Source organism: Lissotriton vulgaris, chromosome 4_1, assembly GCF_964263255.1.
Source record: "Lissotriton vulgaris chromosome 4_1, aLisVul1.2, whole genome shotgun sequence".
Lineage (NCBI taxonomy): Eukaryota > Metazoa > Chordata > Amphibia > Caudata > Salamandridae > Lissotriton > Lissotriton vulgaris.
Window position 1 is genome coordinate 700,987,967 of NC_141691.1, and position 25,721 is coordinate 701,013,687.

The 25,721-nt window shown below is 43.6% G+C and overlaps 1 protein-coding gene across 1 annotated transcript in view; it reads left to right on the forward strand.

Moving 5' to 3' along the window:
* Positions 1 to 24,891, forward strand: part of LOC147722465 (collagen alpha-1(XXI) chain-like) — a 675,708-nt gene extending 650,817 nt beyond the window's left edge. Inside the window, exons 26-27 of the mRNA XM_086967313.1 lie at positions 18,084 to 18,135; positions 24,462 to 24,891. Of these exons, the coding sequence (XP_086823439.1) occupies positions 18,084 to 18,135; positions 24,462 to 24,655 (246 nt within the window). The 3' untranslated portion in view covers positions 24,656 to 24,891. The remainder of the gene's footprint in view (positions 1 to 18,083; positions 18,136 to 24,461) is intronic.
* The last annotated feature ends 830 nt before the right edge of the window (positions 24,892 to 25,721 follow it).

A 25,721-nucleotide genomic window follows, 5' to 3' on the forward strand; every position in this document is an offset into this window, starting at 1 on the left:
ACTGCCACAAACGCTGAGCCTTATCTGTGGGCCTTGGCTATTTCTGCCATCCTGGGACGCATGTTTAAAAAAATAAAGCAGCAGAACGTAATCTATTAAATTAAATTAAAGAAGTAGGGGACACCACTGTTCCCTGCTGATCCCACCCACTTCAACCACTGCATGCGTGGTGCTTTTAGGAAGCAAGCAGACTACTTCTAGGGTTAATGATCGTCTTGCTACTAGAATGGCTGAGCTAGAGTGCATGAGGTGAATCAACGTGATTGGACAGAGTCACTACAAAAAATGTTTGTGCTTGGAGTCAGAAAAGAAAGGGAATCTGATGGACATAGTTTGTTTGGCAGTGAGGGGAGAAAACCCCGGCAGAGCTGCATTTTAATTTTATTGCTGAAAGGTGTTTAATTCGCTTCTCTGTGCCACATGCAGAGTATTCTAATGAAAGCTCTACTTTTTACTCAGTACAGTACAGTGCAGTACAGTACAGTAAATCTTTATTTCGATGACCAAAAGTCACCATAAAAAATACATTTGTACAAAAATATTATTTACATTTCAATTTCTGAACCGATCCACTTTAAAAAACAGTTTAAAAACAGTTTAAAAAGGATAACAACAAATCACAATTCATGCATCATTACTCAATCTCTAGTTTTTCTCAGTCTTGCAGTTACTTTCAAGAAATTTACAATAGAGCACAGGGTACGCATATCAGTAGCCTTTTGTAAAAAGATTAGGGCGGTCTTAGCTTTGCGGATTTTGGCCTCTTTTAAAATATCAACAAGGAATCTGCGACGGGGAGTTCGATAAAAAGGGCAAAGTAATACAAAATGAAGGGTGTCCTGCGGAGACCTATTGTCGCAGCTGCAGGCACCCTTCTGCTCAATTGTCACCGTAAAACCTGAAGGATGAGCTAAAATATGATGTAACAAATTTAGCCTAAAACGACAGAATAAAAACCTATCTTGATGGTTGTGCATTAAAAATAGATAGGGCTCCATACCAACTCCATTACTTACTAGGCGGTGAGCCACCACTGATTTTTTTACTGAGTCGGAGTATGATCTTTGTGACTCAAATTTATCTAGAAGTTCTCTTTTGATTTGGTATCTGCTTCTAGTGGTTATAGAGGTCGGGTCACTAAAGAGTAATGTCTGATCGATAGATTCTAGTGTCTCTTTGATATATTTCAGCCACGGAATTAGAACATGATTTTCTTTTTGCAAACAGTCACTGACTATTTGCCTACTTAATTCCGCCTCCGGGTTTACCCATATCCTAAACCAAATCCAAATAATCTTTATTTCGATCATGAAAGATCATAAAAGATGTACAAATAAATGCCACCATAAAATCGTTAAGAAATAAGCTCAGTATTTTAAGATACAAAATTCATGATTACTGTCTAGTTAAAATGAATACATTTTTGGTTTAAGAACTAAGAGTTCGTACAACATTAGAGTCCCTTATAATTCTTGCACGTAATCTCCACATTGCCGTCAAAAATTTTGCCATTACAAACACAGTTGGAGCCGTTAAGTCTGTTTTGAGCACTCTGTAGGCTGGGGCATAAGTTCGAAAGCCCAGGTTCCTTAAATAGGGGACCAGCCAATAGCTCCTGATTCTACTATAGGCTCTACAAAACAGGACCACATGAAGATCACTTTCCAACTTATAGTTGCATGCTGGGCAGTTACCCAATTCCAAGTTGCCGTCCCAAGATTTAGTAAAGGACCTCAAGGGAAGAGAGCCGTATCTCCATTGCATAAAGATCTTCCTTACAAATACTGGCGTCATACCGTCTAAGACGTACTCAGGACTGTAGGAGTCTTTTGCCTTGATAAATGTATCGGTTAGGGAACCTTCCCGGATTGAGCTCAGAGATCTCTAGAGCATAAAGCTGTAAAACAGTTTGGAAAGTTCTTTCCTCTGGAGCCTTGCAGACATTGCTTCCGGGTTGCACCATAGCTCTGGGACTCCGAGGGTCGTACACATGTCCCTGATGTACTTCAGCCATGGAATTTTGGCCACGTGAATTGACCTAAGAAGCTCCTGCAATTCGCTTCTATAGTGGGCCAAATCCTGGCTGCTCTACAGACGCCTCCAGTAGGTCAAAGGTTTAAGGCCCAGTTCTTCAGTAATTGGTCGTAGTGCCGAATCCATTCTTAAAGGGAGAAGAGGAGTGCTCGGTGGAAGAGCCGCCAATTGTCTAATAAAGTTGTTTTCTGCGACCTGTATGGTCTGTACCGGTGTATGTCCCCATAACTCGGCCCCATAAGTAATGCCTCTCCGAGCTTGGGCTTTATAGATGTGTATGGCAGGGGCCAGTGGGCGAAGAGGAGAATTTTTGGCGATTCTTGTAATCACCAGCCCTCTGAATTAATTTTGTGGTTGCTTTTGTTTTGTGTGGCAACCAAGTTAGATTCTGGTTGAGGGTTATGCCGAGATACTCAATTACATAGACTCTTTCTAGTGATGTGGATCCCAGGCGGGGATTTGGGCAGCTTTTGGGTTTGTGATTAAGAATCATGAATTTGGTCTTGGAGGGGTTTATTTCTAATCCCCTTTCATTGCAGAACTCCAAGAACCCATTCAAGACTCTCTGTAGCCCCATTGGTGTTTTTGACAACAGCAGGGTGTCGTCCGCGAACATAATCGCTGGCACCCTGCTGCTGTTCAATTGCGGCGCATCAATGTTAGGGATCCTGCTCAAATGCTCTATCACCCCGTTCGTGAATAGGCAGAACAGGGTCGGCGCCAACACACAACCCTGCCTTAACCCTCTTTGGACAGGGAACCTATCTGTCAGCCTACCGCCCTTTCCATATCTTACTCGGGCGTAATTGTCTGTGTGTAGCCTGATTAGAATCTGGAGAATATCTCCAGGGACACCCAGATCAGCCAGTACCGCCCACAATTTGGCCCTAGGGACCAAATCGAAGGCGGCACGGAGGTCCACAAAAACCGCATACAGTGACCCGCCTTCTAGATCCTAAACCATGTTGTTATGGGTCTCACCTTCACCAGGTCCGAGATATATGGGATCCCCAGCTCAGTGTGTGTTATTCCTGCTGGGGTGCCTGGGGTATCTTCAGAATCCTCCGTAGGAATTTGTCTTCCTCCAGTTGTAGGAGCCTGACATCCCTAAAGCCCCAAACCTCTGCACCATATAGAGCTTTAGCAGTACTTACAGCTGTGTATAGGTTCATCACTTGCTCTGGAGACCACCGACCCAGTCTACGAGCAAAATTTGAGATTGCCCCATTTGCACAAACTAACTTCCTACATCTTTCCTCAATTAAAAGGTCAAACTTTATGTCCCTGTCAAATAGAAGGCCCAGGTAGGAGAAGGAGCTTACAGTTTCTAATTTGTGGGACCCTATTTTGAATACAAATTTCCTACTGGGTTTCTTGCCTGTTACCATCACTTAGGATTTGCTCAGGTTCACAGAGAGATCTAGTTTGTCCATTTATTTATTTTGGAATTTTATAAAGCGCCTGGCTTACGCGCACCGGCGTGTCCCCGCGCTGAGAGAGAGAGTGAGGTGGCAAGAACAGGGAGATTACATCAGAGCTGAGCGGAAAAGATGTGTTTTGAGAGCTCTGCAGAACTTTGCCTCAGAAGGTTCGAGACGCAGCTCCATCGGAAGCATATTCCAGCTCTTGGCTGCAGGTAGCCTGAAGGATCTGCCTCCCATTCGGGCTTTATGAATTTTGGGGACTACTAATAGCCCGGTGCCATAGGATCTAAGCCTACGTCCTGGTCTATAGGGAGTGATAAGGCATTGTAGGGGGTTAGGCGCCTTGCCATCGATGATACGATGACACATGCATAGTGCTTTAAAAATAATCCTCTCCTTGACGGGAAGCCAATGGAGGGATTTCAAAGCGACTCTAGAGGCCATTCTTCTTAGGAGCCTCAGCACCAGCCGGGCTGTGGCATTTTGAAGTACCTGGAGACGATTGAGGCTTTTAGCTGTTATTCCCAGATAGAGGAGGTTGGAGTAATCCATTCTTGATGTAACCAAGGCATGCACAAGAGTCTGTCTGGCACCGACAGGAAGTAGGTTCAGGATCTTTCGTAGACTCTTGAGTATACCGAAGCACATCCCAACTACACGATCTATCTGGGGAGCAAATGTCAGGGCGGAGTCAAACATTACCCCAAGATTTTTCGCCTGTTGGCAAGGCACTGGAATGGAGCCCAAGCATGCAGGCCACCATGCCGAGGACCACACATCCGGACCACCCCCTACCACGAGCACTTCAGTTTTGGACCCATTCAGCTTCAGGCAGTTGTCAGACATCCAGGATGCAAGCTCCTGCATGCAAGCACTGAAGCTGACTGCCGCGACATCCGGTGCCCGTGACAGTGAGATGACCAGTTGTGTGTCATCGGCATATGACACTAGTTGGATACCATAGCTTTCCACAATGGTAGCCACCGGGGAAGCATAAAGGTTAAATAGGGTGGGGCTCAGGGCCGAGCCCTGAGGAACCCCTTGATCAAGATTGAACATACGCGAGTAATGTTCACCTTGTCTGACCTGAAAACCCCGGTCGGTGAGGAAAGATTGAATCCATCTCAGCGCTGACCTCGTGACTCCACCTTTGTTAAGACACTGTAGCAGAGTATAATGTGCCACAGTGTCAAACACTGCGCTTAGGTCAAGTAGAATGAGGGCCATAGTATGATCCTCATCTACCCCTTGCCTGATGGTCTCGGTGGCCATAAGCAACGCAGATTCCGTGGAATGGCGGGACCGGAAGCCAAACTGAGTAGGATGAAGCAGGTTAGCTTGCTCAAGAAATGCCATAAGCTGGAGGTCTGCCACCTTTTCTGCCACTTTGGCCAGCTAAGGGAGAAGTGAAATGCGGCGTAGATTATCTAGCCTGTCCCAACTGAGATTGGTTTTTTTTTTAAGAGGGAGGACTACCGCCTGCTTCCAATTTTTAGGTACAGTATTGGATCTAAAGGAAAGATCCAGAACATCCCTAATATAGGGTTCGAGGATCTCAATACTTTCTCCAAGAAGTTTAGGTGATGCCGGATCACGGGGGGATCCTGACTTAATGGAGCGGCATATCTGCTGGAGCTTGTCGGGGATGGAGTGGAAAAATGGTCCAGCCTGTTGACCCCCCCCAACCTCCAGTGTGTTTTCTCTGAACTCAATTCCCTTTTTCTACCCCCTGAGAAAGTGGAATAGATGGTAGCCACTTTGTCAGAAAAGAAAGCAGCGATGCGGTTACAGGATTCCTCCGAAACCGAGGATGGGTCAGCAGATGACCGCAGAAAGAGATCTCTTTATAAATTTTAAACAACTCCTTGGTCGAGTTTTGGGTTTCTTCTATCCTGCCTGAGAAGTAAGTTGTTTTAGCACGCCTGATGGAGCTATGATATTCTCTGCGTTTGTCTAAGTACCTCTGTTTAGCTTGGTCGAGGCATGCGACCCGCCACTGTCTTTCTAACTTCTTGCATTGCGATTTAGCTAAGCGAAGCTCATCACTGAACCAGGGGGCGGATTTCTGGGGTCTGCTGCCGAGGTTTTTCTGACAGAGAGGGGCTATTTCATCTAAGGCATTATTAATGCGGCCTTCTAGTCTATCTGACGCCGTGTCAGCATCCTCACCTCCTGGTCTGCCGCCTTTAGTCAGTGCAGTATGGAACTTGGCTTTGGAAAATGCAGACCATTTACGGCTCATATATTTATAGTTAGTGTGTTTTTGAGTATTGTCAGCAGAAATATTTATAATGAAGGGTACTAAAAGGTGGTCAGACCAAGGAATAGGGACAGGAGCCTTAACTTCAATGCCTTTCCAATTGGCAAAAATTCACAAACCCATCTACTAGATGTTGTAAGCTCAGGGCTGTGTGGGCAAGCAGGACCGCGTCATCCGCATACAGCAGAACCGGTATGTGACGCTTTCCTACTTTGGGACAATCCACATTTAAGGCAACCAGACATTTCTCCAGATCGTTAATGTAAATGGAGAGCAAAAATGGTGCAAGGATACATCCCTGCCTCACTCCGCTGGTACACAGGAAGGGATCAGTACTCCCCCCCGTGTTATAGCGGACCTTGGCAGTGGTGTTCCAATGTAACTCCTTAAGGATGTTGATGAGTCCAGGGTCAATTCCCAGGTTGCTCATCAACTCCCAGAGTTTACTCCTATTCACATTATCAAAGGCTGCTGCCAGGTCCATGAAGCCCATATAGAGCGTTCCTTTACTAACCCTTGTATATTTTTCAGCTAGAAGGTAGAGATTTAAGCATTGATCACTTGTTGATTTGCCTGATCTGAACTTTTTACTCTTGGGGTCCTGAATCACTTACACTTGTAATTACCATAACCATTCCCTTTCCTTTTCCCTAAAAACCTAATTCTTGACCCCTGAAATGATGTGCCCTCAGCAGCAGCTACCGTGTGACAAGGCAGTAAGACTGCGGCACCCCATCTTTGGGGAGAAGGTGGTAGCTGAGGTAAGAGTTGGGTAACAACCTGAATCTCATGAAGTCCATTTTCCAAGAAAAAAATTGTCTTTTTGGGAGGTAAAGCAAGGTTAATTGACAGTGACACTAGTTAAAGTGTGCCGCTCTGATGACAATTAGGTCCCGGGATCAAGTGACAACACTAATACTGTGCCTCCGGTTCACAAAAGTGCACATGTTCAGAGGGCACAGCAGGGGCTGAGAAGTTGACTGTTTTGTCAACAATCTTTGTCCAGGCTGGGAGCTTAGGAGGGAATGGGACCCAGCAGGCTGTAAAACTATAACATCCTGCGCAAAAGTCTCAGGTAATGTGACTTCTCTGCTGGGGGGTGCGGGAAGGAAAAACAAAGCTACCACCCGCCGGTGTGTCCAATCTTTGAAGCATTTGTGTGCTTCTAGATACCAAAAGGGTGGTGTGATTGTGGGAAAACTGCAGTCAAGACCAGCTCCATGGCTCACCCATGTGATGGCTGGTACCCCCAGAGTAGACTCACAGGAAGGCTGGTTGGGGCATGGCTAATTAATCTGTTAAACTCTGGCCTGCCTGCTCAGCGCTGTTCATGAATATTCTATCTCTGACTCATTGCATTTTAAACTTGAAGGCGCAGTTGCAGGCTCATATATTTTAGACAATTTTAGCGTGCTGGTACTGCCTCATTCGCAGTGTGCCTCAATTGCAGTATTGTCAGAGGGGTGCTAGAATGTGTGACTAATACATTTTAATGTGGTGATGTGGACACTAGCATTAAAATACGGTAGTCAAAAGCCTGATGCGGCCCTACCCTAACACAGCCCTGAAACTGCAAAAAATAAAATTATATTAACTATGTTAGTATAATTGTATTTCTCCTGCTCAAAGAGAGCATTGTTAAAGTTTTCATGTTAACTGCAGCACCCGTCATGAGCTGAAATTAACATGAAAACTTGAACAAATGTACACCATCACCCCACAGCCCAGCTCTATTAAGAAAATAAATGCAGCAACAAAGCTGCCAAATTGCTATGTGGGATGGCTTCAAACCTGCCTTAACACCGTTTACGTGGATCTGTATGTGATGGAATGCACCATCTTTTCACCTTTTTAAGCAAAAGTTTGGAGTGATATTTAGTGTTGCACCCACACGCATGGTCTGGTCACTGTCGCACATAGCCTTTGTTGCAGCGCACATAGACCTTACACTGCGGCACACAGAGGAAACAAATTAGAGGGAACGATGCTTGTGATACCATGAAATATGTCTTCCATTCAAAGTTGCCATGTGTGAAGATATATGGGGCAAAACAGAAAGGAAAATGAAACAAGATTGTATGAACATAAAAACAACATACAAAATAAGTGCGAAGAAGTTATGTTAGCCAGATATTTCATACAGGCTGGACATAACATCAGTCAATTAAGATTTCCAATAATATAAACCATACATAATACTGTTAAGGGTATACAAAATCCTCATTAAGAAGGGACATCTGTTGGATTTACATTCTTTCTGACATGCATCCCTTAGGGTTAAATTAAGGAACAGAAATATCTTGTTTTCTGTAAACGGAATTAACTACCATCTACAGCCAGACAGCTGTTTACTAGATCAGTAAAAATGAACGATTGGACTTCAGGGGCATTTCTGAGAAAATTATATATGTGGTTGTTTATAATCCATGATATCAGAGATGCTGTAGTTAAACAATTAGATAGTTCCAAATAGTATTGTACATATCATTCTAAAAACCATACTATGTATATGAATTCTCATGCTGATGTAAGAGGTTGTTCACAATGTGAGGTATTAGACATGCTGAAGAGAGACAATGAGTTTGCTATAATTGGCACTGCAACACAAGCTCCATGATTTCAAAAACTTTATAAGGATGCCTCTAAGGGGCATACTTTATGTTTTTAAAGGACTCTCACCAACTAGGATTCCTAGTGGCATGCTTCATCATCGGTATCTTCTGTATCTTGACAGGCTTGACGTTAATCATGAATTAATAAATGAACAATTTTTCTAAAGCACAGTGTTACCACAGAAAGGTGTGTTGAGAATTCTACCATCTGATTTAGCACAATTACAATTGTAAAAAGAGCCAGGTTTTCAGCGCTTTCAAAAGGAGAGATAATCAGGGATGTGTCATGATGACCGGCAAGGAATTTCATAGGTTGGAGGTTTGATGGAAAAAAGAGTGTCCTCCAATCTGACTATGGGCCTCATTACGATGTCGGGCGGACACCGTTGCTGTTTGGAACCGCCTGACCTTAGGTCGGTGGTTCCACCCGCAGGATTAGGATGCCACCACCCCGGATGGTCGCAAACATCCATTTTTCAATGGAAGCTTGTGCCTGCAACACAAGCTTCCATTGAAAAATGGATGTTTGTAAACATCCCTGCAACGTGTGGCAGGCACCATGTGGAGCCTGCTACACGGTGCAGTGATGTTTTGTGGGGCACCATAGGTGCCCCCCAGTGTCCATAGCGGAGGGCAAAGGGGGAATGGTGCCCTGCGAGGGGCCCCAAGGCCACTTTCCAACAGCCTTTCCATGCCGGCTATGCTGACATGGAAAGGCTGTCCGAACCAACATTGTAATGAATGACGGTGAAGCTGAGGCTGACCCCGCCGTCCTTCAAGGGATTACAATTCCACACCTCTTGATGGGAAGAGGAGCGGAATCCCCTGCGGGTTTCCCCCCGACTGCTGTCATCATAGTACAGTGGTCAGAGGGAAACCCTAGATGTTGGACGGAAAGCCTTCTGCCTCACATCCACATCAGGCTTTAAGCCATAATCGGGAAACCTGAAGCAGCAAGGAGCCAGAAAATCAGAGGATATGAGAAGGGGAGTGGAAATGTGTTTTTCTGTTTATAAACACCAGACCGAAGCCCTTGATATCTTTGAAGGTAGGCATAGAGTCTTGAAGCCCTTAAAGGAGCACTTCTGTTTTTTGGGAGATGATAATTTCCTAGAGGTACCTTAATGGTTGCTCAACGGTTATTCCACGATTCCCTGGCAAGAACAAAAGTGAAAGGCGATGCTACAGGAGCAGTTGATTGACTCCAGCTATGGGTCTACATGTTTCAGCCCAAAAACTCTGCCTGACTGGTCAATTGGCTTTCGTCAGGACCAAATGTAGTACCCTACACAAACGCCAATGGGTTATTTTCTCAAAAAACAATACACCCATTGTACGAATACTCTGGCGATGTGAATATCACCAGTTGAAGCATTCCACACATAAAAATCATACTGAGCTATGCACCTCAGTGCAGTGTCTGTAGGTCAAAAGAGAGACAAATATTCACGATGAGTACTGCACACTAATGTATGTAGTGGAACAAACAGGTGTACATTCTTTCCCAATTATCTCTGAACCATTTCTCTTACATCCAGTGGGCCTGAACTATACCCTTTTGATTGTAAATCCATATTTTGTGTTTAGTTGTTAACACATACACAACAAATCGTGGTCAATATCATTCTTGTTCAGCACGTTCATATCTCCCCATAGAATTTCAGAGGCGGATGGACCTTGTAGTCACACTCTGAAGGAGGAGAGGGAGATAAACATTTGAACCATTAGAGATATTGCATGGTAAAGGATGCTCCCTTCCCTTTCAGAATGTACTTTGCCGAAGGTCAGCACCCAGGAGACAACTATTCGGCTCCTCTAAATCCTGCATGTTGCTTGTGATTCATTTTCTAAGCTATTTCATTTTCTATGCTATTTGAGTGTCTTTCTTTCCACTTTCGTATCGCGTGGTGTGCGTCACCTGATGCACATCAATTCGTGTGTTGACATCATACGGCAACATAAAGTAATATCGGGGCAACGCAGTATCTTTAGTATTTGGCCATCATAATTTCTTCTTTAAAAGGGCCTGAACAACTATCCTACTATGTACATTCTACACTACTCATCCATAATAATGTCTAATCCAGGAGGTAGAAGGAGATCTAATGTCAAAATATGTCTGTACTACTAAAATGCTGACAACAAAAAGTTGGTAATGGATTATGTATGTGCATGATGCTCTTACAGCCCTTTCCCTTTGAATGCTTTGTGATCGATAGTGGTGAGGTGGCAGAGTGTTTATAGTATACCCAATAGAACCACTCCAAGAACAGGTTAGAATAAAAAACATGTGACTGCTCAAAAGGTCAGTCCAGTAGCGATTTATGGGACCATACAAGCCATGGCATACACACCATTGAAAGACAAGAGAGGACAAGCAGAGCGGCTACCACCACAACTATGGATACATATTTGCATAAACTGTGATGGAGATGGGGGAAGACGATGGAGGGCTACTTCTATTACTTGGTTAAAATATGCACAGTTCCAGGCAAGGGAATTCCAGCTAGGGAGTGTTCGACATGTAGGCCATATTGCAGTGGGGGATGTAAATTGCTGAAGGTATATTCTTTCCCTTGATGCAACGAATAAAATTACCATCTGGGGATCATAATAGACAGAAGTCACATCTTTGGCATTGAATAAAGAACAGTGACTTTTTCAAAGAGAAGATATTGAGGTTGGCGGGCATTAATTGAGTGATATTTAAAATGTCGAACTGGAGGCAATTTGTGAAGGTAATTGCAGTAATGCATAAAGAGAATACCTGGATGTAACTCGTTAAGGCATATGAATGATTATCATTTGAATCAACTGTGAACATTATTAATCTTTTTAATGTAACAGATGCATTAGAGTATACCTGTTTGAAGACGTGCATTCATATGTGCCATTGCTCTGTTTAAATTCAGAGCACATTATAAACAGCCCCCTGATAATACCCTGAAATGCATTGTGGCAGCACTGTGGTATGTGCTTTGCACTCATAAAATGTTTAAGAGAAATATTGAACTAAAATTAATTTTGGGATTACTGAGTTTAGTCAGAGAACATATATTTGTTTTTCGAATTGTGCAAAAATGAACACCAACCGAAGGAATAGGTATACCAATATAGATTCATGCTGGGCTGAGGGGGCATACTAAACAAATTCTAGTTCAATTTGATGACAATAAACATATTTATGCCATGGAAGTGAAAATAAATGTAGCAACAGTACTGATAACACACACATTCACAAATGTATTCCTACAGTACAAAGGTCAAATTCCAGTTTATTACCACAGTAGAGCAAACTTGACATGAGAAAAACATTGGGAAATATTTACAAAAAAATGTCGGACATGGAGCTGTGCTAAATTTGGCAGCACTGCGCTCTGACATTTTTAAAATGCAGGTATGTGTTGTATTTACAAGAATATGGTGCACGCCAGTGTTTCCCCCAGCACTGGTGCATAAAAACTGCCTGGCCAGCGCAGGCACCCTGCCACAATGTGGCAAGGGTGCCTGTACTGCAGGGACAATTGTTTATGTGCAGAAAGGGACACCTTCTTGCACATAAACAATTGCTAACGGTGATTTGCTCTTTCTATGTGTGCTGCAAAATGCAGCGCACATGGAAAGAGCAAAAAATGAGAAAACATTAGTAATTTCTCCTCGTATCACTATTCTAATGCCTTCGTTTTTGGTGCTGCCTCAGCCGTGTAAATCGGTGGCAGCATCAAAAAGCAATAGCAATAGGTGTTGCGGTGGAACTCCCACAGCAACACTAATTGCACGTCCCTATGCTGCAGAGGACTGCAGCAGAAGGGAGCATATTAACAATGTGGCATTGAACCACGCAAAATGGCTTAGAGCCAGCTTGTAAATATGGAAAATGGCGCTGTATCACAGGAGCGCCCAAAAAAGTGACGCTGCGGTGTCCATAGGGGTTTGTAAATATGTAACACTGTTTGCTGCCTTGCAGTTTACATGTTACAGTTACTTTACACATGAAAACAACCCTCCTTATAGTCATGGGTAGTACTTACTTTGTAAAATAATTAGTGCCAGTCCTCAAAGCTCTGCTCAGAAGCCCACAGTTGCCACTACTAAATGCCAGTGTGCACAACACCAAGGCTAAGGAGACCTTGAGCCTCTTTAATTTACTGGCAGACACTCTCTGCAACTCTATCTCACTCTTGAAGGTTCCTTAATTTTCCCTTTGTGACTTTAAAAAAAATCTTTTGCGTTCTCCTTATTTCCCATTTGTGTGTTTTCTCTCTCTTGCTCTCTGGAAAAGTCTGATGAGGGAAAATAAGTGCTGGTCCCTAATAATGAGTGCAGGTAGCCCCCACCAGCAACCTCCGGCTCAAATTGAGCATTGAGTCATGTGGCCTCTTCAAAGTGATTTCACCTTTCAAAAGTCATGGCCCTCAATGGTAATAAAGAGCATATTATGCTCTGACATGACGTTGGAAATAAATCTCATCTAATAAAACTTGTGGCAATTGTACTAATAAACACACATTCACACATGTATTACTACAGTGCAAATGTCAAATTGCAGTTTATTACTGCAGTAGAGCAAACTTGACATGAGAAAAGCACTGCTTCATGTCTTGAAGATTACATGTTTCAACTACTTTACACTTGGAAACAACCCTCCTTTCTATCATGGGACCTCTACAGTGTGATTTTGCCTCTCATGAGTCATGGCCCCTGTAGTGCTCCACTGAGGGGCCTAATGGAGCAGGCCTGGAAAGGCAAAGCAGTGCTGCAAACAGCCACTGAGCACACAGGAGAGCCTGATATTAAGTATTTATTCTGGAAGTCACAGCCGACCTTAGGCGTGTGCTACATTAGACTCAGCTGGCATCATGGTTCAACTCTAGAACGTTATATTCCTCCCACCTTAGTTGTGAAATAAAGAGTTCTCGCTGAGCACTTGGTGTCCCATGGCCGCCAGGTCACCCCTGATAAAGTCTTTGAGCATAGATGACCTCTGTGGGTGTGGTTGCAGAAGATGTCTTTGGTGATGTTGCTCTTGGCTGTCTATGGCAAGAGATGGGGAGTCACAGGATTGGCTTGGAGTTGCAGCAGAGGCCCGCTACGTGCTGATAGGGCTTGTTCAGAATCCTATCTTCAATGGGCAGGAGTGACAGATTTAGTGCCATAATAAGGTGTTGGACCTGGCATCTTTTGGCATTTTTCCCCTGTCTTTTCGCCCTCTGACCTCCTGTTTTTGACAGAATGCTGGACTAGTGTCTCTGCACACTTTTTCACTGCTGTTCAGTGCTAAATTGCCAGTGCTCCTACTGTAAATTGTGTTATGATTAGGTTTCTATGATTGGAATATTTGATTTACTAATAAGTCCCTAGTACAGTGCACTGTGTGCACCGAGGACCTGTAAATAAAATGCTACTTGTGAGCTTGCAGCACTGGTTCTACCATCCACACAAGTAGCCTTTCAAAGGTGTCTTAGAACTGCCACTGCAGTGTCTGCACGCAGTTTTTACTGCCATGTCGACCTGCCAAGTGCACCCACTTGCCATCCCCTAACCTTCTCTTTTCTTACATGTGAGGTACCTCTCAGGTAAGCCCAATGTGCGCCCATGGGCAGGTTGCAGTGTATGTGAAAGGTAGGACATGTACTGGTGTGTTTTACATGTCCTGATATTGAAATGCTGTGTATTAGTTTTTCACTATTGAAAGTCTGTCTGTCCCATAAGCTATAATGGGAGCTGTCTTGTAACATCTTACAAGTGTAACTTTCCATTGGGACAAGATAGAGAAATTGAGTTTAGGCTTCCTGAACTCATAATTTAAAAATACATCTTTTAGTGAAGATGATTTTAAAATTCCGTTGCTTGAAAATGCCACTTTTAGAAAGTGAGCATTTTCTTGCTTAAGCATTCTGTGTGCCTCTGCCTGTTTGTGTATTCACCATCTGGGTTGAGAGTGACAGGAGCTAGGGATGTGCATTCACACTGTACAGACACCAGAGGCAGGTTGAGATGTGTTATGCCTATCCAGGGTGACTCCTAGTCAGGCTGAATAGACCTGGCTGTATTTAGAGTAGTTGGAGGAGCTTTTGCATGCAGCTGAGTGGACTGTATCTGCCTCTCACAAAGCTGTCTCACCCCCTCCTGGAGTGAACCTGGACTGAGCCATATACGACTGGTCTATATATGCCCGAGGAACTTTGTTGGTCCCAACTTCAAAGGGAAATGTGGTATAAATATTGGGGCCCTGATCCCAGAACTTTGAAAATCTTTGGATTAAGGAACCTGCCAAGAAGAAGAACTGGAGAAGCTGTGAGGAGAGATTACCACTTTGCTGTGTGCTTTGCTGTGTTGGCCTGCTGTGGCTGCATCTGTCTGGGGCAGTGAAAGGACTGGACTGAACTTTCTACAACTTCTTTTTCTGAGTATCTCCAAGGGCTTGAGGTAGAGCTTGCCCTTTGTTCGGGAACATCAAAGACTTTACCTACCTCTCGCTTATTGCTTCCCAGACAACTGACAAATGCGTGTAATTATTGTCATTTCTAAGTTTGTGGCAGAATTTCAAGTATGCCCCTAGACTGTTTAAGTACTGTCTTCTTACCCCAAACTCTAAGCGAATTTGTGCTGGGGATGCTTGCTGAGATAGGTTGAACAGGCAACAATAAGTTCCTTTCACAAGCTTATCTATGATGTTATCAATCTTCCCTCTTAAACTCTTCACACCATACGTCAGAGATGGAACGTGTTTGGCTGACATTACTTGAAATAATGGCTTCAGGGACAACCCTTTTAGGCTGTTCCGGAGGGAAGCAAATGCTACAAATCGAGAGTTACTCCTTCTTTGTAAGGCAGTGCATCGGTTCTTAAATTAGCCCCTCTCATCTAGTATTACCCCCAATTATTTAAACTCTAGTACTGACTCCAGCCCAGACCCTTCTATACTGAATGTTGGATGAGCTGATATCCCCCTAGTCACAACATGGTTTTAGTGTTGCTCAAGGTGACCTTCAACCCATGGGACAAGGCATCCAAAGCAGATTCACTAATTAACCGCTGCAGTCCCACCTTTGTATAGCTCAGCAGAACAATATCGCCGGCATACAAAAGATGGGAGACTTTAAAACCAGCCACCAACGGGGAGTGTGAATTACAGCTATTGAGATCTAAGGAAATATATCAGCAAGATACAAGTTGAACAAGAGGGTGGCGCAGCCTTGTTTTAACACATTCTTTGTTTGTATTTTTTTTTTAAGCTTGTGCCTTGGCCCAAACTTACTCTTGTCCAAGTATTTGTGTACAATAATTGAATCGCTCTCAGGAGCCTAGATGAAATTCCCAATTTCGATAATTTTTCCCAGAGAATATATCCTCTGCACCGTATCAAAAGCTGAACGGAAATCAATAAAACACAAATGAAGATTCAGTGAGCTGCGTCTCGCCTGTTCAATTTTGAGTGCTAGCATTTGTATATTAGTAGTGGTGCCCATCTCTTTAATAGACCCTATCTGATTTCTCGGCAACAGATTTTTGGAGACCATCCAGAACGGTAAGTCTGCCAGCAGGTATTTGTCGAAATACTTGGACTCATAGTCCATTAGGGCTATCAGCCGATATTTGGCATGGTCCATACTTTGACCTGTCAAAATTGAGCCCCTCCAGTTATCCAGAATATCTTCGCACACCAGGATATGATTAAATAAAACTGCCAGATTTTTTGCCCAGAATTGTGGGTTCTCTTTATTAAGTGCTTGCGGGAGGCCATTTGGCCCCGGAGCAGCATCCCGACAGCTTTTGCGAATAAGTAACTCCATTATTTTAGGATGAATTTCCATAGTCGGGTTTTCTCTGGTATAACTACAAACAGATGTTTCCGGTGAATCGGTTGCTGTATCTGGGACCCTGAACATGGAATCCAGGTGCTTTTCACAGGCTTCTTCAGATATGTTTGACATTGATTGTTGTAATTTCCTACCAGTGGGTTGGTTTATTAATTTCCAAAATTCTCTTAAATCTTTACGAATAGCGACAAGGTAGATTTTACACCAGTGCTCATCAGGTTTGGCTTTTGTTTGGGTCCAAACTGCTTTTTTATAGAGCATCCTTAATTTAGGTAAAGTCTCACACCGGACATTGGAAGAAGGGTTATTTCTTAGGACTCTCAGAGCATGATTTAATTTCTTTTTGGATATTATGAGTTGTACTGAAATTTTCTTAGGAGGTGGGGTTGCTGTTATTAATCTCGCTGTATGCTGTGCGGCATTGTTCTCTCCTAAGAGCATTGAAAATTGATCCCAGTGAGTCAGAGAATTTTGAGCTATCTAAATCTTCCCACAGCTCTTTTGCTAGATGTTTGACTTTCTATAGATTGGCTACCAACTACTGTAGCTTTTTGTAATTTTGACCTGTAGAGTAGCTTATTTCCAGAGCCAATAGGTGATGTGATGTAATCGTTAAATTAAAACTGATCATTTGCAGTTGGAGGTCACTTTCCAACCTATTACCCAAACTACAGCTTATAAATATATGTTCATATTGGATTTTACCGAGTGGTGAGACAGCTGTGTCGGAATGTCCGGGGAAGTCTGGCCGTTCAATACTTGTAGGTCTAAGTTCTCCAGGTTGCGCACCGCATCCTTCACAATTCTGTCAAATAGCTGTTTGAGTGCCTGGGTATCTGGTATAATGTGTACGAATCACCCCAGGAGGGGTAACTCACCATAACACAGCAAATAAGCAGAGGAGTAGACTGATTAGGCCTGAAATAGCGCTGTTTTGAGAAGTTTCCTAAAATTAAAATGATCTATACATTGGCATATAAGAAGAAGAAGCCTATTCCACAACAGGGAAGCCAGGTAAGAGAAGGACCTGCCTCCTGTGCAAGGTTTAGTTGTACTTGGAACTGTAAGCAAAGCTTTATCACTAGATCTCAAATCTCAACAAGGAAGATAGTGATCAAGCTTTGCAGAAAGGTAGCTTGGTGCTTTGCCCTGCAAAGACTTGTGGGTCAAGCAGCAAACCTTGAAGATAATTCTATTACGAATCGGTAGTCAAGGAAGCATGCACAGAAGAGAGGCAGATGCCGTCAGAGCTGGAAGATTGTGAATTAGACTTGCTGCTGTTTTTTTAATGACTTGCAGTTTGCTTAAAGGGGTCTCATTTATAGAAGCCAAGAGAGCAGTACAGTAGTCCAAGCGACTGATGACAAGTGCCTGGACAAGTGATTTCCTTCTTGGATGAGGAAGAAGAGGGAAAGCTCTCCATAAGAGCAGTAACACTTGAAAACAAGTGCCAGTAGTGGCTGCAACCTGTTCTTTCATGGTGAGTGCTTGGTCAAGGAGGATGCCTACATTTCTTACAACCAATTTGGAGTTGGGGCTAGACCAAAGTTCGGAAGGCCACCATTCAGGTGTCCAAGGCTGCTGGGCCTTACCAAACAGCATGATGTCGGTTTGGTTGGCATTCAGTTGGAGACAATTCGGTGTCATCCAAGATGCAAAAGCTATCAAACCTGCTCAGAACAGAGCTTTAACATTATTTAGATCTTGATCAAGAGTAAATATCAGCTGTGTGTCATCAGCATATGACAAAGGAAGAAAGCCAAACTTTTTGTCTAGGGGGGCAAATATATCTTGAAAAGTGTGGGGCTCAAACAGGAGCCCTGAGGCCCCCCTTCATCCAGTTTCAGGAGGTGGGTACTTACACTTAAAATTGCAGGCGGTGGGTACTTACACTCATTTTTGCTGACTAATGCTTATTTTTCATGATCAGACTTTGACCCAAAGCAAGACTGAGAAAACAGTAACAGGAGAAAATAGGAAAGGTAAAGTAGGAAACTCCTGACAAATGAAGAAACTGGGGATAAAAATAATTCTGAAAAAAGTGAGATAACAAGACAGGAAGTACAGGATAGTACAGAAAAGAGCCATCAGATGGCAACCCGAGCATTCAGCAACACTGGCAGCATGAGCCTAACAAATTATGGACCCTCCACTTCCACGTTTTACAAATTAAGCATTTGCTTAACAACATTGGCTGTAATAACAAGTGAGCCAGTTTTTGGCAAGTATAGGAAACTGGGCTTTTGCTACAAATGCCCGCCCACGTTTTGCCCCCTTTTTGCCCCCTTTTAGCTACTAGATGCTGATTGTTGACTCTTACGGTGTACTGAGGCCTGCTAACCAGACCTCAGTGCCATTGCTCCTTCCCCGAAACAAAGGTCTAATTGTCCTGCAACTGGCCAAGGACATTAGTGTCCCTGTAATTCCCTAGTAAATGGTACCCCAAGTCCCTAGGGCATGGGTGCTAAAGAGGGCCCCTGAGGACTGCATCATATCTTATGCCACCCTAGGGACCCACATACAAAATCCACACGGACTGCCATTGCAGGCTGCGTGACATGGTGCAAATCAAGTGTCAAAACATGACATGACACACTCCTGTGTGTCATTTCAAAGTCACTTCATTTCCTATTTGTAAGTCACCCCTAAAGCAGGTCTTTGAGCCCTAAGGCAGGGTGCATTACATTTTATGTGAGGACATATCTGCATGAGCAGATATGACCCTGTGATGTCTAGTTCTATTACTAGATATTGCAAGTGAGCAGGGAAGCCATTATGCGGTATGCACTGGGCACTGGTAGAAACCGAAGCTCTGCAGCTACATAATGGCTTCACTGAACATATGGTGTTTGGTACCACACACCTAGTATTAATAAACCCACACTGATTCCAGTGATGAATTTATTAATACATACACCCGGAGGGTACCTTAGAAGTGCCCCCTGAAAACCTAATAACTACTGGTGTGCTGGTAGACTGGCCCTAGCTAGCCTGCCACCACAGGTGAGTTTCTGACCCCCAGAGGGGGTGAGGCCATTTGCTCTCAGGAGGTCAGGAACAAAAGACTGCTCGAGCAAAGGGTATTTACACCCCCACCCACAGGATCACCTACAAATTAGCACTCCAAGGCAGGGAGCTTCAAAGAGCCCACCTCCTTTAGTATACAACCTGGCTTCCGTCACAGGAAAGGATGCTGACGCCCTGCCCTGAGCTCTCTGGCACTAGGTCAGGTGGGAAAATTAGCTATGCAGAAGGCGTATTACACTGCCAGGCTAGACACATTTCTAGGGTGATCAAGCCAAAAGTGAAAACCAAATTTAGGATTCCACCATCTTGTGTGTGGTGGAAATAGGAATTCTGGGAAAGGGTGATGCCCACTCCCCAAAGGAAGTGGTCATCTACTGGGGTGTAGTATCCCCAGGAGTAAGTAGCCCATTGGCTACTACCCCTCACGCCACATATCACCCCTAAATCGAGTATTTAGGGGACCCTCTGATACCAGGACTTCAGATTTCTACGGACCAGTAGTGGACAAAGAAGAATACTGCTTACCTGAGAACCGAGGAGCAAGGCTGATTTGATGGCAATCCTGCCAGCCTGACTGCTGCACCCAACTCTCAAGGAGCAACTAACTTGTCCTACCGATATGCATACCTCAAGAGACCCGAGGGCTGACAGTGCTTTGAGGGAAAATGGGACAAGCCAGGATTTGATCGTCTGAGGAGGGAGCATTATCTACTTCCCCGCTGCTGCTGACGTCAGACAGGGGCTGTTGTTTTGTCTGTAGCCCCTGCAGCAGTTAAGGGAGGGCAAATGTCTCCAGGCCTGGAATTATCAGGTCCAGAATTTACGAATCTGATAATTCCAAGCATAGATACTCTTGTAATTGCAGGGGGCAGAATTCCAACTAGTGTTATCACTTTTGGTGACGTTTCTGCACTGTTAATTTGACTTGGAGCAAGTCCTCATTTTCAACCTACCTTTTAGAGATTCTGTATTTAGTTTTAAAACTTAATTCTGATGGATAGTTCTCACTGAGGACTGATAACATTGGAATACTCAAGCGGTCGACTGGATCAGGACATTTTTCTCCAGTATTCTTGTGCACAGCTAGGTGGTGCCCTGAGGCTCCACAGTGACTCTAAATGAGAGACTGGATCCACATATAAGTGGCACCCTAATACTCTTATATCATTTTCGTTATTTCTGTGCTGATGTGGATTTAGTGCTTCTCTCTCCCAACTTTGTTAGTTTTTCCAACAACTTCTAAATCAATTTCACCAGAGTACCAGGGAATGATATCCCCATCCAAAACAACAGGTTTCAAGCCCTGCCTCGACTGCAGACAGCAGATGTCGGTCCCGGATCTGCATGAGGTGAGTCTTTGGTGTTTAGGCTCAGGCCACACCTGTAAGTCATGCAATAAGTGTGCTCACATGCATCCAAAGGTTGTCTGAGACCTGGAAATGCAGCTGTGAGTTGCTGAGCACAAGAAGAAACTGTGCTCTTCCCACTCCAAGTTGCAGGAGTGGACCCATTACCAGGCCCACACAGATGCCAGGAAAGGCTTCTACTCCGGCCCTGAGATATACTCTGATCCCTGCTACACCAAGGCCGGTGCCTATTCCACCGGTGCCTTATGAGGATCCTGTGCCAGCACCAATGACCAACCCCAAGCCCACTTTGACTCAAGCTTGCCCGATATCATGCTATGAAATCACAAATGTGCAAATAGTTCATCATGGTACCTGACTCTAACCCAGTGTCTCGGGCATGTTATCCCAGTAGAGGCTTGATTATCTTTCTATTTCTAACTCTGATCCTGTACCACAGCAGCAGACACCCCAGGATTTGGATGATGATTATTTTGACCAAAATGGTTTGCTCGCCCTCTCTATACTGATGATGCCAAATACATTAATTTAGAGAATACTCACAGGCTTAACACCTTGCCAGACAGAGCTTGATTCACCACTTTGGCCACCAACAGAAGTGAATGCCTTATTTGCTGGGGTGGTCCAGAATACTGATGTGGCAATAGGATTGAAACTACGCTCATTTTAGATCAAATTAAATGTGCTCACAAAACTTTTACAGCCTTGGCAAGTCACTTCTGAGGCCTTGCATCCTTTTAATAATGGCCTCACTGATACTTTGATGCCCGCTTGGATGAAGCCTTGTTCTTACCTGCCTGTGAATAGTCAGGTGGCCTGACATCACATACCCATGCCTGGTGATCGGGATTTTCTCACCTAGCACCTCACCCCAGGGAGCCTTTGTCCCAAGAGGATAGAGACTTTTGGCATGTACATGGTTCTTCTACCAGTCTAGCATTATAATTAAGGCTCCCGGTTTTCTGTTTTTACTGATTTTTACAGAAAATGCTGCTTCATGTAAGTGACTTTCCACCCTGTTCTTCATGAATTCTAAGCGATCATCTGAGCTGATAGACAGCATGGGGAGTTAAAAACCAGGATGGCATTTCCTTAAATGTTAACATATATTTGTAAATTATGCTAATATTTACATGTAGGGTAGTGTTTTGCTATATTGGCTGCTTAATTTGCTAAAAAGCAACAGGCATCAACGTATGATTGTATATTTATCAGTTAAATAAATATGGAATGTGGATGTGTTCACCAAGATTATCTAGCAACATACAGTCCTCCCTCATATTTTCCACTTTGATGGGTCCTGTGTTTTTCTGAGAAGGCAGACTCTGCACTGGAGCTCTGTGAGGACAGCAGAGCTGCTACATGCTCTTTGGGACTTTTGACGCCTATCAAACAGTTTTCACATCAATTCAGAAAGTTTATAGGCAATACAATAGAGCTGTGTAATAGACAGAGAAAGACTGTTCAACCAGTACACCAGACACCCCTATTAATCTGCTGGAGTTGTGGGTCATGCATCTGGCTTGGAAGGCCTTGCTGCCATCAATCAAGGGGAGATTGGTCCAGGTTCTAATGGGCAGCACCTTTGCCAGTGGCACTGCAATAAGCGGGGCAGAGTGGGGTCCTGTATCAGGAGGCTCTGCACCTCTGGAGATGGTTGGAACATCTGAGCATTTTCCTGATTGTGAACCACGTGGCAGGGTACCTAATTGCCAGAGAGGATGAACAGAGCAGGCGGCGCCTCACATATCACAAGTGGTGTCTACATCCTGAGGTGCTGAAGGGTATCTGCCAATGTGGGGGAGAGCCCTGGCTAGATCTTTTCTCCACCGTCAAGAATGCACAGTGCTAAATGTTTTGTGAACTGGAGTTCCCACAAGAACACTCGTTAGAAGATAAGCCCAAATGGAACACAAGACTCCTATACACCTTCCCACCCCTGCCTCTCCTGCCTTAGTTCAGAAGAAGATCAAAGAGTACTAGGCCAATGTCACAGGATTGGACAAGGAGCGTGTGGTACCCGACCTTCTGTGCATGAGCTTTAGTCCTCCACTAATGCTACCACTTTGCAAGGCCTTCCTTTCTCAGAAACAAAGCTGGACCCTTCTCCCAAATCTGAGCAATCTTCATTTATATGTGTTGAAATTGATTGCCAACAGCAGACTGAGGTAACTGATTTACCACCAGAGGTGCTGAATTTTATTTTTGTCACAGGCATCCTTCTATGTAATTTATTTATGCCAGGCGCTAGGACACATTTGTGGTCTGGTGTGGCACTCATAAGACTGACAACTTGCAAGCAAAGCTGTCAGATGTCCTTTTGTTTATTTTGTCTTTGGCCCAGCAAGGCCTTGCAATGAGCACTAATAATGGATATTTGTTAGCCTTTTTGGACTTTCTACATTTGTAAGACCAGCCATCCCTGTTTAAATCACCTGTTGTGATGAAATGTATCAAGGTTTGTCACACATATTCCTTCCCACACAGTTTTCAATGCCACAGTGGGACCTTACCTTGGTCTTGACATTATCCATGCGTACAACCTTTGAGCCGATTTATACATACTCTCTTCATCTTCCTCATTGCCATTATGCCAGCTTGTCACATGAGTGAATTTAAGGCAATTTCTGCGCACCCACACTACACCTACATCGTCCTGGGCCTGTTGGTGCTAAGGATCCGGGTGGCATTCTTACCAAAAGTCTTGATTCCTTTCCACGTTGGGCAATCTATTACTCTGCCAGTGTTCATTGCTCCCCCTGAACCTTGCAAGAGAAGCTTTTACAGTGATCGTACCAAGGACCATTGATTAGATGATCAACATTTTATAGAGTTCTCCAGTTGAGGTGGGTAGCCCTCTAAATTAAAGTTCTGCTATGAGCTGTCCAAGAAGCAGTCCCTGGGAGGTTTCATGGCTCATTCCCCAGAGTTAAGGCTGCTACCACTGTATTTGCACATGGACTGTCTGTCCTTGATATCTGCCAGGCTGTGACATGAACATCAGAGCATTCATTACAAAGCTCAATTGCAATGTCAACCAGGTTTAGTGAGAAAGATATTTAACCCACTTGATCCTGCAAAACATTTTGATCTGAGTCCATGTACACAGCCTCACCTGAGGAGGTTTTGCTTTGCTATCCACTCTAAGGTGAGGAATCTGCAGTTAGAAGTATCCATCAGAAGAACATGTTACTTCAGTAGTGCTCCTTCTGGTGGATACTGTATATAACCGCAGATGCCCCACTATCCTCCCACCTCCCCTATCTGTGAAGTGGTCTCTTTATAACATCTAGAAAGTTAGCAAATTAGTATTCAGCATACCAATAATTGTTCACGCTCCATGATTGAGGGGACGGACAGAGAAAAGCAAGAAACTGATGTCAGCACATGTGGTAGATATTATATGCCAGAGTGGTGTAGAGACAACGCAGAGCTGTGTGGCTCCACCTAGCAGCTAGCAGGAGCATAGAGAGTATTCTAAGGTGAGGAATTTGTGGTTAGATAGAGTATCCATCACAATGAGTATTTCCAAAATTAAGTAACGCATTAGTTTGAACAGACGTTTGCATTCAGTTTTCAAACATATGCATCTAAACTACACACAGACCTTCGCTGCATATAAATTAACGGACTGGGAATGGAGCATGAGCTTGGCTCCATCCACAGTCCGTTAATTTATATGCAGCAAAATATCTAGAAAAGGACTGGTAGCTTTCATAACTTATAAAAGAAAATAATTAGGAATGGGGCCAAGCAGCAGTGGTTAAGGGGAACTTCAGGTTGCTCCGTGTTTATCAAGAACATTTAGAACAAAGCCCACGAGAAGTGTTAGTGTAATCACAAAAAAGGTTAGGTTGCGGTTGCCTGGCATGATTTTTATAAAATGTTAATTTTTCTGATTTGTCTGTACACAGGCTCTCAAGGACCTCCGGGTCACAATGGCGAAGGTCTACCAGGTCCTCCTGGAAACCCTGGTATGGATGGAACCCCAGGTATACATGGAAAGCGCGGACTTCCTGGAATCAATGGTGTTTGTGACTTATCATCATGCTACGCTGCCTACAACATGAGAGAAGACCCTTTCAGGAAAGGACCTAACTTAAAATAATTCTTCTGAGCTGCCTAGATTCAGTGAATGCATAGTATCTGATGCGCCACACTGCCTCCAGCCACCACATGGGGATCCTCCAAACCTGTAATGAAAGGTTGAAACATTAGTCTCAGGAAGGAAGCCGCTCTCTGTGAAATTATCTTTATATAATTGTGTTATTGTTATTCATTGAATGTTGTAAAGACGCATTTTGTGTTGTGTTTTTTCCATTGATCATCATTAAAGTAAATTTTGTGAAACAAGGATGCAGGTTCTCTAAAAATGAATGAAATTTGAGTTTGCTGACACAATATTGTTGTAAGGAATATCATTATCAAAAAAAGTCAGGCAAAAAATATCGTTTACCAAAATATCGAGATGCTATGCTTATAATGGTAAGTACAAAAATATAGAAAAAAATATATCGCTTACACGAAACTCATCAAAAAATAGACACAAATATCATTTTTTTATATAAATACAGGTTAAAACAGTAAATGTCAAATATTTTATTATGTAATTTTAAAATATTGTAAATTAAATATATTCCACTTATATTTAACACTATGGGCCTAATTACGATATCGGTCGGAAAGCCTCCTGCTGCTGGTCAGAGGCTTTCCGACCGACATGGTAGATTTAAACTCCGACTGCTGCATTAAGATGATGGCGGTCAGAGTTTAAACCAGTGGGGGACTCTGACTCGGTTCCAACAGGTCAGTCGGAACTGCACCATAATCCCTTAAGGATGGCGTTTCCACCATCAAGATTATGATATCGGGTTTCGACAGCCAAACCATCTATAATCTCTATTTAACCAACATTATTAAAACTATTGGCATCTAAGAATATTAAAGAAATTATTCCCTTCTAGAAGTAATAGTAGGGAAAGTGTTAGACTATAGAAGGGTAAAATTTACTATTCTCATTCCAATCTATGGAACAGTAGGGAGAGCGATGGATTTCGGAGGGGTTACATTTAGTATTCCCACTCCAAACAGCACAACAGTAGGCAAAGTGTTGGACTTTGGAAGGGTGAGCTTCACTAATCCTACCCCAGTCAGCGTAACAGTAGGCAAAGGGT